The sequence below is a fragment of the Lytechinus pictus genome, chromosome 11 (assembly GCF_037042905.1).
Source record: "Lytechinus pictus isolate F3 Inbred chromosome 11, Lp3.0, whole genome shotgun sequence".
Classification (NCBI taxonomy): domain Eukaryota; kingdom Metazoa; phylum Echinodermata; class Echinoidea; order Temnopleuroida; family Toxopneustidae; genus Lytechinus; species Lytechinus pictus.
The window spans coordinates 9,153,607-9,170,683 of NC_087255.1; the positions used below are offsets into that span (position 1 = coordinate 9,153,607).

The 17,077-nt window shown below is 33.4% G+C and overlaps 1 protein-coding gene across 2 annotated transcripts in view; it reads right to left on the bottom strand.

The window, feature by feature from the left end:
• LOC129271735 (receptor-type tyrosine-protein phosphatase alpha-like) overlaps positions 1–17,077 on the bottom strand; it is an 86,278-nt gene that overhangs the window by 20,070 nt on the left and 49,131 nt on the right. For both annotated transcript variants that reach the window (XM_064106646.1, XM_064106647.1), the window contains 12 exons: positions 15,876–15,945; positions 15,149–15,251; positions 13,352–13,401; positions 11,078–11,607; positions 9,358–9,445; positions 8,732–8,808; positions 8,035–8,071; positions 6,935–7,032; positions 5,555–5,680; positions 4,051–4,244; positions 2,663–2,798; positions 1,444–1,593 (listed from right to left, as the gene is read on the bottom strand). In XM_064106646.1, the coding sequence (XP_063962716.1) occupies positions 1,444–1,593; positions 2,663–2,798; positions 4,051–4,244; positions 5,555–5,680; positions 6,935–7,032; positions 8,035–8,071; positions 8,732–8,808; positions 9,358–9,445; positions 11,078–11,607; positions 13,352–13,401; positions 15,149–15,251; positions 15,876–15,945 (1,659 nt within the window). The remainder of the gene's footprint in view (positions 1–1,443; positions 1,594–2,662; positions 2,799–4,050; positions 4,245–5,554; positions 5,681–6,934; positions 7,033–8,034; positions 8,072–8,731; positions 8,809–9,357; positions 9,446–11,077; positions 11,608–13,351; positions 13,402–15,148; positions 15,252–15,875; positions 15,946–17,077) is intronic.

Genomic DNA, 17,077 nt, shown 5'->3' on the forward strand with positions numbered 1-17,077 from the left:
AACAGCCAAGGAGTAGGGTTCAAACCCATCATAGCACTATCATCCTTGGGAAGATACAACTAATCATTTCTGTTTGCCCATTTCATTAGATAGGCTGATATATTTACAAAAATTAGATTTAGGTTCAGATAATATCAATGATTATATCTATATTTTTACTAGGTATTTATATATTAATTATCTACATGCTCGTATGATTGAGTACGTTCCCATGCCCAAACTAGTACATACAAACAAATACATTGCATCTATGATCAAATATCTTTTTTTTCTTATTGTGTAAGTTTCGAATGCCATTTCGGTAATGCTGATCATAATATTCACCCTATGTTTCCAAAAGGCACTACACGAATCCTAAATCAACAAATTATTATTACTACTGTATTATTGAAATGTTATCATTGTGTTTCATATGAGTATTAACATTATTACCTGGTAATAATGTTAATACTTATATTAAAAACAATGTTGATCAGTTCCATTATTAATATCTTTATTACTACCATTGTCATTACCATTATCATGAATTCTTTAAATATTGTAATCACTTATGATAAATTCAATATTATTTTTTGTGAAAAAATTGAAAATGGTCAATTTGTGTGTCTGAGCTTTTGTAATCCTTTCACAAGGTCCATAAATTAAGTCAATTTTGATTAAATCGATATTACAGATCTCCAGATCAAATCCCTGCACTATACAAAAGATGCAAGCCTACAGTTTAGCCTTCCATGGATAAACAAGATGTGATTTAGTGACTATCAAACCAGGTCATCTAATTGTGACCTCTTATGACAGGAAGTTGAGCAGAAAAAATATCCTGCTTTATTGGTTTCTAAGAGGGTAGTCAGGAAGGAAAAGCTTTATCAACACTTGGTATTTGCACGATTATTTTCACGTGGCCATATCCATGGGTGAAGGGATTAAAATAACCACAGAGGGATTTCAGAAATCACGTTTTGTTAACTTCATCAGAAAAGGTGAAATAAAATAAGCTGAAACAAAGTGAGGAGATAACTCAAGTACATCCACACATAAAAATGGAGTGAGAAAGCAAGGATAATCAAATATGAACTTAGAATACCCTCTTTAATATGACTGAGCTTAGTATTGTCAGTGTGGCCCAGATATTGCAGGATATCATCCTAGTAAATAGGCCGTCTGAGAGTATTAAAAAGTAAAAAGAAAGTGTACAAAGCTCAATGTATAGATAGGACAGGGTTTCTGAGAACTACACAACAATATATAGTATATGTGATCATTCTATGTTAAATTTTCATTAATAGGACATTTTGTTTGACATGAATGTTAATTTTAATATGATTTGTATAGCATCAAACATTCTATCTTAAGGTGCACTAACAATCTTAGCAAATAAAACTTACATAAAAGTACAAGGCAACTAACAAAAATCATAAGTATTTGACCCAGATATTCCCTTACCTCAAATTCTACCTGAATATTTTCCTTCTTTGTTACCGAGTTGGCCCTGTGCAGGGTGTTCATCTTCTCTCTGAATTTGGCAACTGGTATCTCGGTGTCACCACTCAGGTAGACCTCCAACAAGGCATTGTACAGGAAGATATATTGCTCCTTATTAGATTAATAAAAAAAAAACAATATATTATAGATGAAGATCATTCCCAGAAAAAGAAAACAACAATAAAGTGCTGATATCTTAAAACAAATACAAAGAATAGTTTTGTTTATTTTAAAAATATTTTTGCTGATCTGGCCACTTGACAGCATATCAATTCTTGATTTAGATATTTGCAGAGTGGATTCAAATTAATTATCCAATCTAGGAAAAGGGGTAATGATAATAATAACAGGCATTTATATAACGCCAATATATTGTGTAAGTGCAATATACCATATGCTATGTAGAGTACGCCACAGTCACAACGGCATATCAAAAAAGCATTAATTACCATAATTGACTACAAGCAATTTTCATTAAATTAATGACTATAAATAACTATGAAATTTTGGAGATTAGGTTGTGGGCAATGTGTGCGCCAATTATCAGTGCATTTGCAGTCGACGGCCGAGATTTTAAGGGGGAACCGCAAGGCGCCCCCCTCCCCCAAGCCTAGTTAGTGTTATGCCCTGCCTGATTAATTTCACCTACCTGAGCCCTACAATTAAATAATCTTAATACGCGTCTCTTTCAAAATATTTGTTTTGTGTACAATGTGTTTTTTAATCTACTATCTATGCTTTTTTATCCGAGTCCCCAAATTTTTAGATTCACAATTCGGTGCGCCACCTATTGGTTGCATCTGACAGGTCAAAATTCACAATGCCTCATGGGAAAAAGCTGACATCTAAATTAATCTCTGCAGCGCCCTGCTGCTTGCAGGTGATTAAACTGCACTGGACAGCGCATCTTGGCAGGCTTGCACATGCTGTTCATCAGGGTCCAGGAGGTGGGAGAGAAATTTGACGCATATTTCTTTTGCGAACTTTAGATTGTTTTCACTCAAATCTTCCTCCACTTTTGCTATGGTTTTTCTTTTATGAAGGATCACAGTCCCAATCCCATTAGAGAACACTAGTCCTACAGGCTGCCTGTGATGGCTAACCCCGAAGTTAGAAATTGCCTGTCCACGGCAACCGATAGGTGGAGCACCCTATTGTGTGTCCACCGAATTGTACATACCTTTGTCTGGACCATCTTGAACCTGTTGTCTCTCATCTTTGAGACAAAGCCAAAGATGTCTATCTTGCCTTCTTCCCTCATCATATCAAGCATGTTGTAGAGACATATGAAGGTTCCTGTCCTCCCAACGCCAGCACTGTATGTGGGAGAAACAAGCAAAATCATTTTGTTATTCTGTTTAAGATATTGTCTGGTTATACTCAACATGTATCCTGATTAATCATAATTTAATCACAAGTTTTAATGTTTTCTGTTTGACGAGTGTTCTGCTTAAGTCTAATGTCATGTCTTCATCCATACCATTCTATTACTTTCTTTTGAGGATTATTAAGAAAGGACAGATATACCGAGCAAGATACCCATGAATAATCCTTTCCCTTGAAGAAGGTCATTTAAGATAACCATGAATGTGGTTTTTTAATTCGCTGACATAAACATTCTTACTTCGATGATTATTCATATATACTTTTCAAAACATTTTTCAATCACTGAAGAGTTACTAAGTGTCCATAATTACTGATATTTGAAAGGAGCCTAAATAGTAGTCTATATACCAAAAGCAGACAATACAACAGATAATTTCCAAACTTGATCACTGGAATAATATTGTAGTCACCTGTACTGACCGCACAGTAACGTTTTTAGCGCTAACAGGGGCCCTGTTACAATCGGTATTGTGGCAGCGATGCCTAATGTTACAACGATCCATTACTTACACATTGAAATAAATGTTTTGACTTAACAATCACAAAGATGCGACTGGGCTTGCTGTTAGTGCTCTGTTAGGCTAACAGCATTTATGTGCGGTGGTGCCTGGTCAATGCCATTTCTTTCTTTCTTTCTTTCTTTCTTAGAATTTGAATATGACATGATGCTATTTGCAGAAAGCTAACGCAATATTTTCACTTGAGAGTATTAGTGCTCGTCCTAATGAAAAGTGGGAAAGGCCATACTTGATCAAGAGCTAACAATCTGCAAATTGGCTTATCGCATAGGCTAAATGTGGCTCAAGCCTTAAGTTTGCTAATAAGGCGATATCCATCATTCATGGAGGCTAGCGGTTCCATCAGGTTATTTGCCAAGATGCATGACTCCATTAACGATTTGTACATTATTATATTTTGAGGCTACATGAGATACCCCAATGTTCTTGTTTTAAAAAGACGTGGGACTAAATTCCCAATAATCCCAATCATATTTTGACAAACAATACACATAAGCTTTTCATTGAAAAGCTGGGTATGAACAAGGAATGGTAACTACAAATGTATTTTCAGCTCGGCAAACACAAATTTGAATGATTGAGAATGTGATTGGCAAAAGAAAATCCTGTTTCATTCTAGAGACTTTCTTTAAAAAAACAGATTTATGTAAGAGCCCTCCTGTACCTGCAATGAACAAGCATAGGACTTTCATGGCCTGCAGATTGCAGCCTCCTATGATGTTTCTTGACAGACTCGGTGAAATTGATGAGGGTGGTATAATGCTCCGGCACACCCATATCAGGCCAAGACAGGTAATGGTATTGCGTAATAGTTCTCTTCTCCTCATCTGCATCATCATCATCCAGTCCATCTCCAGTCTTATTTGAAAAAAATATGATTGATTGATCAGTAAAAATGAGAATGTGATATTAAATGATGTTCTCCACAAACACCATCTCTAAAACTGTTTGCTGAGATTTGTATTTCAGAACAAGATCCTTTCAATAAATGATAAAGACAGTCAAGACTTAAAATGTAATAACTGGGCGATGATCATATTATGGATTGTATTTTGGAGTCATAATATTTCATTTTGCACATTGCAGTGTTCTAATGGCTGCATTTCTTCTGATTTTATTTCATATTTGGTACAGGGACATTCTAAAATAATACTTAACAGATTTTCAAAATCCATATAAAGGGTTCCCAGCTTTTCAAGAAAACAAAATTCCCTGATGAAGTTTAAAAATGCCCTAATAATTATTTTTTAAACCCATTCCCAGTTTTGCATGTTTTCTAAGTTATTGCAATGAATAACAGTTATTTTCAGTCATACAAAAACAATAATGTAAAACTAATTAGTACCACCACAACCAGTCATTCAATGGATTTTTTTATATATACAAAATGTAAACAGAGTCTGATTGACTACTGTGCTTTTGACTTTTGGGCCAATCAAAATTCCCTGATTTTTCCCTCATTTGAAGCATTTCCCCCTGATTTGATGTATTATTTTAATCAAATTCCTGGATTTGTTTTCCCTGACTGGAAAAAGGTAAAATAATTTTTTCTGATTTCCCTAATTGGCAGGGAACCCTATACTACAGAACATGAAACAATAAAAATGCTCACTCCTCAAAAAGCAGCATAAAAGGAGAAAAACTTTATCCAATTTGATTAATGTGCAGCCATGAAAACATAATTAACATTTAAGAAAATCGTTGTCAAAGGCTGTCCCCAGAACTAAGTTATCACATATCAGTTTGCATATGAAGATTGTGGGCATGTTTTAGTCTAGAAGTTCTGACTCTGGTCTTTCAATCCGAGTCCCATGGGTTCGAGTCCCAGTTATTGCATGTGTTACTTCTGCAAGAAATGAACCCACATTGTGCTGCACTCAAACAAGGTGAGATGAGCAGATATCCTGCAGAATTAATTTCTGGAATGCACTTAGGATGGGAATTAAGAGGCAACTCAAGGCAAAGCCAAGAGAATGAAAGTGCACCTCAGAAAAGTTAAAATCTGGACGAAAGGCACAATATTAATGGGTATCACCATCATAACCATTTCCAATTTCATGGTCAGATAGTCACAGTCCCCTCATGCTCCTTAAAATATCTGCAATCATCAAATTGTTTTGTTACAACTTTATATAGAAATAAACGTAGTAAAGGGTCAAAATACCTACCCTTTTAACCATAACAGTCCGCACAATGTGGTCTGAAAATTGTTCAGTCTCTACCAAGAAGAGGGAGAAGTCACCAATTACTTCAACGGTTCTTGGGTTCTTGGGCCAGTACTGCCTACAACGATCCTGCACAATGTGTAAGAAGCATGCTTTTACTATTAACTCTTTGTGCGCTGGGCTATGAACCCCTCTGTGCTGAATTCTTTTCAGGGAGGGAAACAATGCATTGTTTGCTTGAGCGTGAAATGCGAAGTTCGCACGGCACCAAGTGTGCATACGTGCGAAGTACGCATGGAAAGGGTTAAGAAAATCATACATTTTAACAATTTCCCAATGTATTCACCACCATAGTATATTTTCAGGAGAGGACTTTGTTTTTCCACATACGGGTCAACAACTTTTTCTCTCATAGCACAAACTGCAAGTGAGAATATTAAGGATATTTAAGGATTAATAAATAAAACTAGTAGTGAGATCCAGGAAAAAGAAGTTTCTGATCATTTCAAATGGGAGAGAAACATAATGACTAATGCAGTGTTTTTGCCAACAAATGTCTAAGATTAGATGGAGAGATTTGATGATAAGGACACAAGGAATGCAAAATTATGAAACTTTTTTTTCCTTTAAAACCCAGAGCAAGACAAATGTCAGAATTAGAAATTCCTTTCAATATAGGCACAGGTAAATGACCAATATGGATTTCTTGACATCAGATTTTGCTAAATAATTTAAAGCAAAAATGATTGGCCGGCAGATACTTGAAATCTGGTAAAAAGGTGTTACGCCCATGCGGTATTCTATTTTGTTGCAACATATCACAATGATTTCTTGCAGAAAATGCAGCACTGATTTTTTGCAGTGTTACTGAACAAGCCTTGACAATTCTATTGGCTAGTAAATTAAATTCCACCCAGAGCAAGACAAATGTCAGAATTAGAAATTTCTTTCAATATAGGCACAGGTAAATGACCAATATGGATTTCTTGACATCAGATTTTGCTAAATAATTTTAAAGCAAAAATGATTGGCCGGCAGATACTTGAAATCTGGTAAAAAGGTGTTATGCCCATGCGGTATTCTATTTTGTTGCATCATATCACAATGATTTCTTGCAGAAAATGCAGCACTGATTTTTTGCAGTGTTACTGAACAAGCCTTGACAATTCTATTGGCTAGTAAATTGAATTCCACTTTGTATCTATTTTTACGCAACAGTTGTAAAATACTGTATGATTGCATTCTCTATTAAATTCATTTAAAAAACATTGCCAAAAACTTTCTCTGCCAGCTGTTAGTTTGGTTTTTAGGAGGTCTTGGAAAAAAAAACTTAAGTAAATTAGTCAATTTACATCATGTTATATCAACATTTTTTTATCGTACCTTTCCTGATTCAATCAAGTTGGTAACCATGATGATTGTTGCAACATTCTCTTGCCAGAGCATCCTCCAGAAAGCAGTCAAGGATGCTGTGTTAGGTGCTAATGTAAGAAAAATAATAAATGAGGATATTACAAAACTCGTACAACTCTTTATTTTAACTTTGTAGAAGTACAATTTGCTTAATGCTTTGTGCATTGTCAGCATTATCAATAAGTATCAAGTTTACAAAATGATTAATACAAATTATTCATAGAGTACAGTACATTCCCATAGAACAAAGTAAGAATATGTTAAAAAAGTATTAAATAAATCATTCAGGAAAAGTTGCAAATACAAACTCAAGATTGCTATGCCCCAAAAAATCATTTGACAAACAGGATAAAACACCTGCAATAGTATAACAAGTATGACAATTATTGAGTTGTAAATGTGTCCATCAGTGCCTACAATATCTCCAGGCTGTTTTTACAGTTCCCAATAAATCCTCTCTGCAGACATTTGGACGAGTAGAAAAGAGAAGAAGGCTAGAATCATAACATTTTTTTAGCTTAAAACCCTGGATTCTTCATAATGTGTAATAATTCATTCTACCCCCATCAATATATAATTTGAGTGCCCCCCCCTCCCCCGGGGCAAGTCAACCTCATGCATGATAAAGCAACAAATGTTTATTGAGGCAGTCTCAACAACCACTGCTTCAGCATGAAGACTATCACAGAATTATAAAAAATACACTATTTTTGTGATAAGTTAAGACTTTATTAGTAGCAGTAGTAGTAGTAATATTAATGATAATAAGAATAAGTAACTATAATAATTACAATAAAATAATAGTAACTTTATCGACAACATGGTTAACTGATCCTAAATTTGATTATAATACTGAATATGCCTACTTATTGTTCTTATTTTGATAATGATCTCGTCATATACTTTTTTTATCAACGTATGTGCACGCCAATATTTTCTACTTGTTTCTCCTTGATTATGTATATTTTCTTTTTGTGTTGTAATCAGTATGTTTGCATGTAAACAAAATGAATTTCCATTAATTTGGACAATAAAAAAACAATACAATATAATAGGATGTACTCGCTTACCTTGTGATGCAATGAAGACTCTGTCTCCTCTGAAGTCCTAATGGAATGGAAAAGAAAATATTCATGAGACGAACATACAATCAATTTGAATATCACATACATAAACACAAAAATGCATACCAGTTGAATTTGTCATAATAACGAATTTCACAGGTAATTGTACTAGTAAATCACAATCACTGTCAACTAAGTAATGGAACAATATAAAACCAGTTTTCACATGTACATTGAATAAGCTTTTTTAATGACCTACCCCATGAATGTTTTGTATAAATGAAGAAATGAAGAGGGCAAAATGCACTAAATTAGTTTCTAAAATGTCTTTTTGTAATAAATTGGAATTAGATGAATGTAGAAATAAACACTGACTCAAGTAAAGAATGCATTAACCACAGATACATGTAAGGTCTTTATTTTTTGGTAATGCATTCATTATTGATCCATATCATCCAGAGCAAGTATAACAAAACATTCATGATAGAACGGATCACATCCTAAGATACAAATGGTATTTATGTGGTGTACAAGGAAAGTCACATATTACAGTTTCCATTATTTACTCCATATGTCACCATTCCCAATGCACAAAATTTGAACATGGGAATATAATATATGTCGTAGCCAAAGCATCATTATGTGAACAATCCTTTATTGAGTATGAAACAGTATTTCCAAAGGACTAACTCTCTGCACTTACATTGATGTAGTTAGCATTGTAGTAGTCCGAGTGAGGATCACCATCCACTTTCTCTATCACAACACGAGAATGATCATCTGCAAACGCCAACAATCATATCAGGTGTGAAACGGAAACACATGTAGAAGAATAATTCGAATAAATTATATTAAATCTATTAAACAAATTCATTAATCAGGGAGTCATCATCATAGGGCTACTATAATAGTAATGATCAAAATGCTTTTAAAGCTCTTGTCTCTCTCTCTCTCTTTGTATAAAAAGGGATAAATTCATTACTAAAATGTATATATTAGGCATTGTAAAGTTAATAAGGCATTTCGTTCTATTAACTGTAATTAACAATACATGTATTATACACAAAATGAATAGCTTACTAACTTCTACATTGTACAAAGTAAATGTAGTAATAACTACCAATAAAGTGAAACTGAAACCTATCAGTAATGTCAACAGTCTCTCTTTGCTTTTCCTCCTCCCCACCCACTCTCTTTCAAAGAACTCATACCATATTTCGTACTTTGTCACAGAAACAATATTTGCATGTTTTCCTCTTAAAACGAAAATGCTTATTTACCTAAATTACTCAGGATTGGCCGAGTCATAGGTGATTTAATAATACTCACATGCGATGATATTCCTGAAGCGATTCTTAGGCTTGTTCTTCTCTTTGGATGCAACTGTCCAAGGATGTATTTGGTTCACACTGATAAGCTATTGGAAAATCAAATTAATGAGTAACTGAATTTACAATCTTTTTGGTAGCTACAACAATTCTTCCGCAATGTTTTCTCAAGAAAAGCAAATACTTGCTCTATATCATATTGGTCGTACATGTTTCGCCCACAAATAAAAAAAAAATGTTGAATGTACAACATATTGCAAACTTCTACTCATGTTTTTAATGTACATGTATTATTCAGCAAATTCTAACAAATTCCTATGGATTTTTTGTAAGAAAATCCAACAAATGTCCTAGATATTGATTTTACCATAATTTTTTTATAGACTACTTCTCATGTGATGAGTATTAAATATAAAGGTTAATCATTTAAAGTGGCACACACATGTACCTGATACAGGAAGGAACTCATGCCAAAAAAAATGTAACCATTACCCTTCCATCAACAATCAGAAACATGATACTGTATGTGAAACTTGGTTCTCAAATTTATCACTTGATCTCCTTTGAAAAGCAAGGATTCTGAAGCATATTAAAACATGTTATTTTTTCTTTTGGTCTGTAGTCCTCGTAGAATTTCTATCAAATGTTATACTTTACTTTATATAAATATTTTGGTATGTGCGTTATTTTGGTATAAATTATGTGTCATTTGGTATGTGTGTTACTTTGGTATACTGTGTGTTTGGTATATGTGTGTTATTTATTATGTTTAAATATTTTGGTATGTGTGTTATCATAAATATTACGGTGAAATCATTCATCATTACAGGGAGTATACATTGTGAAACTTCACATCAAATTGTTGCATCCTGGATAAGGATGCAGGGTCGCTGTGAGATAGATTGGGCCTGGAGATGGCGCTGTTCAAAGAGACCATGGCATATAGTAACTTTAATGAAGCAGCTCTCTTACTCTACCTCTATATGAAAACATTCAAACGAATTTACCTCAAAATCCAAAGACAGTAAGTTGAATATAAATAATAATAATAATAATTTTATATACCAAAAATTTGCAAATTGCCTCTAAGCACTTAATAGAAGGAAATATGAAGTATAAAGGAAATAGAATTAGAAATACTTTGCACAACAAAATGTATCAAAACTAATAATGCAATTTACAACTACTTCTCACCAGATCATGAATAAATAAATCTACCATCAAATTGGCCAATAAACGATATGATCAATTTAAGATTGAAAAAGATGAGTTTTAAGCATAACTTTCACTGTATTAACACAATTCGCATTGCGAATTTGTAGGGGGAAGAATAGAATATAGAAATTAAATATTTCCAAAATGAATTTTGTAAAATCTATAGCTTTTTACAGGACCTACGACTGGTGCACAGATTGAGGGCTTGGGAGCATGGAACCCCCACCCTAATCTTCTCTACTAAGAATAAAGAAAAGAAAATGGAAGGGAAAGAGATAAATATAATACTATTTTCTGAATATTATGTCAACATTTTAAAAAGTATAAAATGTTATATTTTGTATCAAAAATGATATATTTCTTTGCCCATTCACTTTGCTTGGTCACAGCTTTTTTAATCAAATTTTGCTTCATACACTATTTCTAGCCCCTTCAAAACTTTTGCTTGATTAACACTTCAGGGTGCTACTGATCTTTTCTCCCAAAGAATGGATTATTCTACTCACACTGAACTCCTGAGCCAATTCATTGGTCTGTCCACGTTTCTTGTCCTTCACATATTCCTCAAGGTCTGTCGCCAAGATCACTTTTACAGATGCCACATTCTGGTAAATATCCCCTCCTGGCTCCTCACTTTCTTCAAGATTCTCCTGACTCCTTGATCGGTCTCTGGGCACAATCGTCGGCTTGTCGCTCTTCTTCCCCGGTTCCTCATAATGGTTAGCATCATTAATGGGGAGGTTGATGTCGGCTTTCTCTTTGGCATAGACAGCAAACGGCTTTGGTTGCGGTGGAGGCCTTTCCTTGGGTTCAGGTTTCTCGGGTCGTACGACAGCCACTGGCTTGCCATTTACATTTTTGGATTCCACCCTTGGTTGGATGGCTGGTTTTGAGGTTGAGCCTGTTGCAGGTACGATGTCAACTCCTTCATACAAGTAGGTGTCCTTCTCGATAGCCACATTATCATACAAGAAGCTATCGCATGCCTTGTTCTGGTCCACGATCTCTTGGTTTTCGTATATGACGGCTGGAACACCTTGCGTGAATTGTACAAGTAAAGGAGGCATGGGTCAGTGGATATTTTGAACAAGATCTGTTGTTCAATCTCATTGCACTTTTTGTGTTTATCCTTACGCTAGGCATTAATCTACAATCTCCACTCAGAGATTGTTTCATCATTGTATATGAATACTTCAAATAGGAAAAAATTGAATTAAATGAATTGAATAAAATAATGGTAATGGGCAATGCTATTTGATATTGAATGTGACCAATAATCATGCTTCTACATGTACATGTACATGTACATGTAGGTGGGTGTTTCATAAAGCTGTTCATGTATTTGCATGGGTTATTGTTGATTAATTTTTGGCAAGTTGTATATCAATTCAAATCTTACTTGGAGAAATTAGACTATTTATGTTTTCAGTCTTTCTACATGTAGTTTAAGAGTTGTATGTAATATTATATATTGTGTACATTATTAGATGGTAATGTTAATTAGGCTAATTAACAAAAATGCTCAAGGTTGCCAAGGTGGCAACCAATCTGAACTTACTCCAAAACCCATCTAGAACACAAATCAACAAAAAGATAAAAAAAATTGTACTTAAAAACTCTTCCAGGTAATAAAAATTCCTAGTAGACTATTAGGATGTGCACTTCCAAACTCAATGAAAATTTCAAAGTTCATTTTGGGCGACTTATTGTTGGTTCTGGGAAGGCAGGTCTTTCATAAACAGAAGTTCCCAATGCACTCCTCATACTGGTTGACAGAAGCCCTAAAACTCAATTAACATTTGACCTGGATCACTTTAATTTCCTATTTTTGCACTAGGTTCTCACGGTATCAAGCACTAAACACAAACACGTCTTATCATTATTACAAAAAGAGCCGGAGGGAAGTTACCCAGTATGAAAATTGTTTTTGCAACATTATACTTGATTAATATCATAAGAAAATGTACTCTAGGTCAGCAAATCTCCATTGTTAGGCAGGTGTACAATGTACATAAATGGCTTTTGAAAGGGTATAATAATAATACCAGACTGAAATTTGAACTCTGGACTTTTATAATCTTTGTTAAAAGTCTGGCAACCAATCAACGTAAAGATGTTTGAAGATACCCAGTAAGAAATAGGAAAGTGTTTGCTGTTTAACAAGGTAGATCATCTTGTAAATATAACATTAGGAAGTTTGTGATGCGAGTATGATTATGGCTAGTGGTATCTCTCTTATTTGTTGTGCACTTATTCATCAATTATCTGTGGTTTACTCCCAAGTACCTTTTTCATTGGGATGTAATATAATACAACATAGAGCCTACCTATCTCATGATTAAACTTCATTAAAAATGCATCATGCTGAGTAAAACCTTTACAAAAGATGACATTTTAGTTATTTTGTTTGTAAGAGCAAATGAAAGAGTTTCCCCCTACCCTACATGACAATGACATTACAATTTAAATCGCCTTCTTGGTACATGTATAAATGCTAATTATAATAATTTTTAATGATTCATAAATTTCTTATTCTTTGTGTGATTTTCATCAAATTTTCACCAGTATGCTTCTCTTAATTTCTGATTAGTTTTAAAAAGCCTTCATGTAAAGCTGGATTGATTGTTAAATAAAAGCTTTCTAAATTCCTTATTGGAGCTGAAACATACCAAGTAATCATGCTACAAAATAATGAATCTGACAAGTAACACTGCTACAAAATATGGGCCTGAAAACGCTGCTTGGATCTTAAACAATAATTTTAAATGATAACAACTCACCATTTGTCTTATTATTTGGCATTGAATTCTGCTCTTCTTGGTTTCTTCTTCTATAAAAAAAAAATAATAATAAATTATTTTAAAATTTTAAAACTCATTCATCAAAACCTTTTTTTTGGAATGGAAAGGAATACCAAATTCCTCATGAAGAAAACAAATTAAAAATATCCAGATGTCAAAATTTTCAATCTACTTCCAATTATTAAAATATGTATACAAGTACTGACCACCCCCCCCCACATAAATGGAGGTTCACTTGCGTTGATAAAGGTTATCACAATAATACTTTTCTGTTGGTTTGAAAGGAACTCTTATGAATAAAAATACAGAAGAAACATGACTCTATGCCTACTTGACATTTGAGAAAGTATTTCTTGACTTAAGGGAAATGAACACTCAACAAGGATGAAACTCAGACCTTACCTTTTACATCCTATACTACACACTAAAGTAGATAATAGAGAAAGATAAAACATAACAGCTCTCAAGTGCGACCCGATAAAAGTAAATAGAGAAACCCAAACATATATCAAAGTGGATACCAGACGAAAGTGTTATATCTTTCACTCTTTTTACAAATCAGTAATATGCACATCGAACTTGTAATGCTACATGCTCATTATGTATTTTGTATTTTTTTCACATAAGCACAAATATTTGAATAGTTTTTCCTATCATGTTAAAAGAAATGGCTTCATATTTCATATACATGTATAATAACAAATGTGCATTTGTGATTGTAATTTATCATCCTACATGTATATCTACAACAAAAATGCAGTATTATTTCATATTTCATTAAAAAAAATATAAGAGAAATAGTGTGTGTCACATCATCAGCTTCCTCATTTGCATACTGTCCAGGTTATTCATGTAATGGGTTTGTTAAAACAAGCAAAACTCTATAAAGAAACTTTTTTTTCATTTTACATGACAGTTTGATGTATTTCTTACAGTTACATGTATGCTTGTTTCTGTTTACTACATAAATTGTTCAAATCAACTCACTGGTATTGTGGACTAAAAGATAATTTTATGAATGTTAAAAATTATTCTTGTAAAAGGTTACAAATTATACATTGACAGGATTCACTGAATTATTTCTGACACTTTATGCTTCTACAGTAAAAGAGAATGGGAAAGAGAGAGAGAGTAGGTCAAAAGCATCCAATAACCTAGTTATTGCAAAAGACCTACATTGTGCAAACAATAAATAGCATAGAACATGAAACTGAAATATATCATAACCAACACTCCTTGTAAATTATGACATTGCCAGGTAAAATAAAGTAAATGGTTAAACTGGAAAATACCTGGAATACATGCCTTAATATAAATTGTACATTTTCAAAACCTTTGTTAAAGTTAATTTCCTTTGGGATTCAGGTTAAATAAACAAGAATACAAAAACCCCAAAATTTCCTGCTTTCAGTTTCACATAAAACGCATATTTCTTTCTCTTTTTACCGCAGGTCAAATTTCTCAAAAGCCTGCATGTAGTATTATTCCTACAAAATACAGCAATACAAAATTAATTCCTCTTGGCTATCATAGATTTATTTCAAATATACCACAGCATTTTGCAGGAACTCTGATATGAATCCTACCTATACAGACTGTACATTCATAACACAAACATAGTTTGTCTCATTCGATTTTGATTGTTATTTAAATTGGATTCTGTTTTAAAATCATCACTGTTTTGCATGTGTGATTGACCACATCACCTTTGGAAATAAGCCTGTGGCACTAGGTTTCATAATGTTCAGTGCAAAGATTTAAGAAGCTCATACTCACTTTCGAAGAATGCCAAAGATGAGAATGACGACGAGAGCAATTATAATGAAAGCACCCATCACACCCCCTACTATTGGTGCTACTGCCGGACCAGGCGTTACCCCTGCCAATTTAACAAAATGCAGTATTAAATGTTTCGTAATAGTGATCTATCAATGAATTGCAGTAAAAACTGTAAAGCTATATACAGTGATATATTTTTCCTCTACATGTAAATGGTTAGAATCTTACATTTGGTTTCAATTTGACATAACATATATAGGATACAATACAATCATCAAATGTGATGATGGATAAACTTGGGATGGGCCAAGCCACAACACCTTTCACTCAATGAGGCACAATCACACATAGTCCTTATCGTGTAGGTGAGTAAATATAAATGATTTTTTAATGGATAATTGACCATATTAATATGATGAAATCTATTTAGGAATGTACACATCAGTATTAAACTGTTTTGACAATGTTTTGTTGCATCTAATAATAAACATCTCTATGGTACACAACATAAGGATATTTCAGTTAGGCCTACATCAATTACATTTACCTAGTCATGAATTAACTTACTTTCAAAAATTTAATTCACAAATCTGTTCGTTTTTTTTTGTTTCTTCTTTTCTTTTTAAAAAAGAAATTTCATTTTCGTTTCAAAGAACTTTCATCAGAATTAAAGTTTTATTGCGACAATATGAAAATAAATACAGAGATATAATGATTGTTTTACCTGATTTTATTGTCTTAGCATTAACACGTTCAGACCAATCACTAGAACCAGCTCTATTCACAGTCTGCACCTGTATCATATAATAAAAAGTGCGCAGTGCTTTTACATCAGTATATAAAAATAAATCTATTAATCATAACTTCTTGAAAATGAATATTTAATTGAAGATATTCATCTGATCTGTTGGATATTAAGAATTGAATTTCTGCAAAATACAATGGAAAACTAAGAAATTTGCCAAAGTTTCATGATTATGGAAACAGGAAATTTCAATGAAGAATATAGCTTGTTGCCTAGATTAGCAGGAAAATGACTTCATCCTAATTTTCAAAGAAAAAAACTTGCTTATTGAAGGTTTCTTCATAGAAGTTAGGTTCTTTGCCATGCCGCACAGTCAATTTATTTACACATTAATTTCCCCTTTTTGTTTTTGTTCTGTCTAGAAATTTGAGAATCAGACGTAAAAAGGAAACAGAGAGAGGTCATTGTCTCACATTGTGTTCACATTCTTGAACAAGGAGATTCACACTCAGTTAAATTCCTCAAGTTTAACAGTGTCAATATTATTTCACACTGTGGACATCTTAACAGTTTGTGTGCTCACACTGCATTTCACACAATTCACATTGTTAAAAATAGTCAAATATAATAAATAGTGTCAATATAATTTCACATTATTGACATCACAGTTCCTCTGTTCACATTGTTTTCCACAATCTGATTCATTGTTCAAATTCAATATTGTCAATATCAATCCACACTATAGACATCTTAACAATTTGTGTGTTCATGCTGCATTTCATAGTGTTAAAACTGTTCAAATATAATAGTGTCAAGATCATTTCACACTGTGGAAATCCAAACAGCTAAACAGTTCACATTGCATTTCACAATGTAATTCACACTGTTAAGAATTTTCAAATTAAATAGTGTCAATATGATTTCACATTGTGGAAATTTGAGTGTTTACACTGCATTTCACAATATGATTCACAGTGTTAACACTCTCATACATGTATGTGAAGGCAGTTTCACATTGTGTTCAACACTGTGATCACACTGTGGTACACACTGTGGGGGCACTGTGCTCTCTATAACAAGGATATACCTCCAAAAGAGACTATTAAAGGCTGCAAAGAGTTGTTTTCAAGAAGGCTTAATTATGATATTGCAGGACAGTATTGCTTGTAGGCACTTCCTCA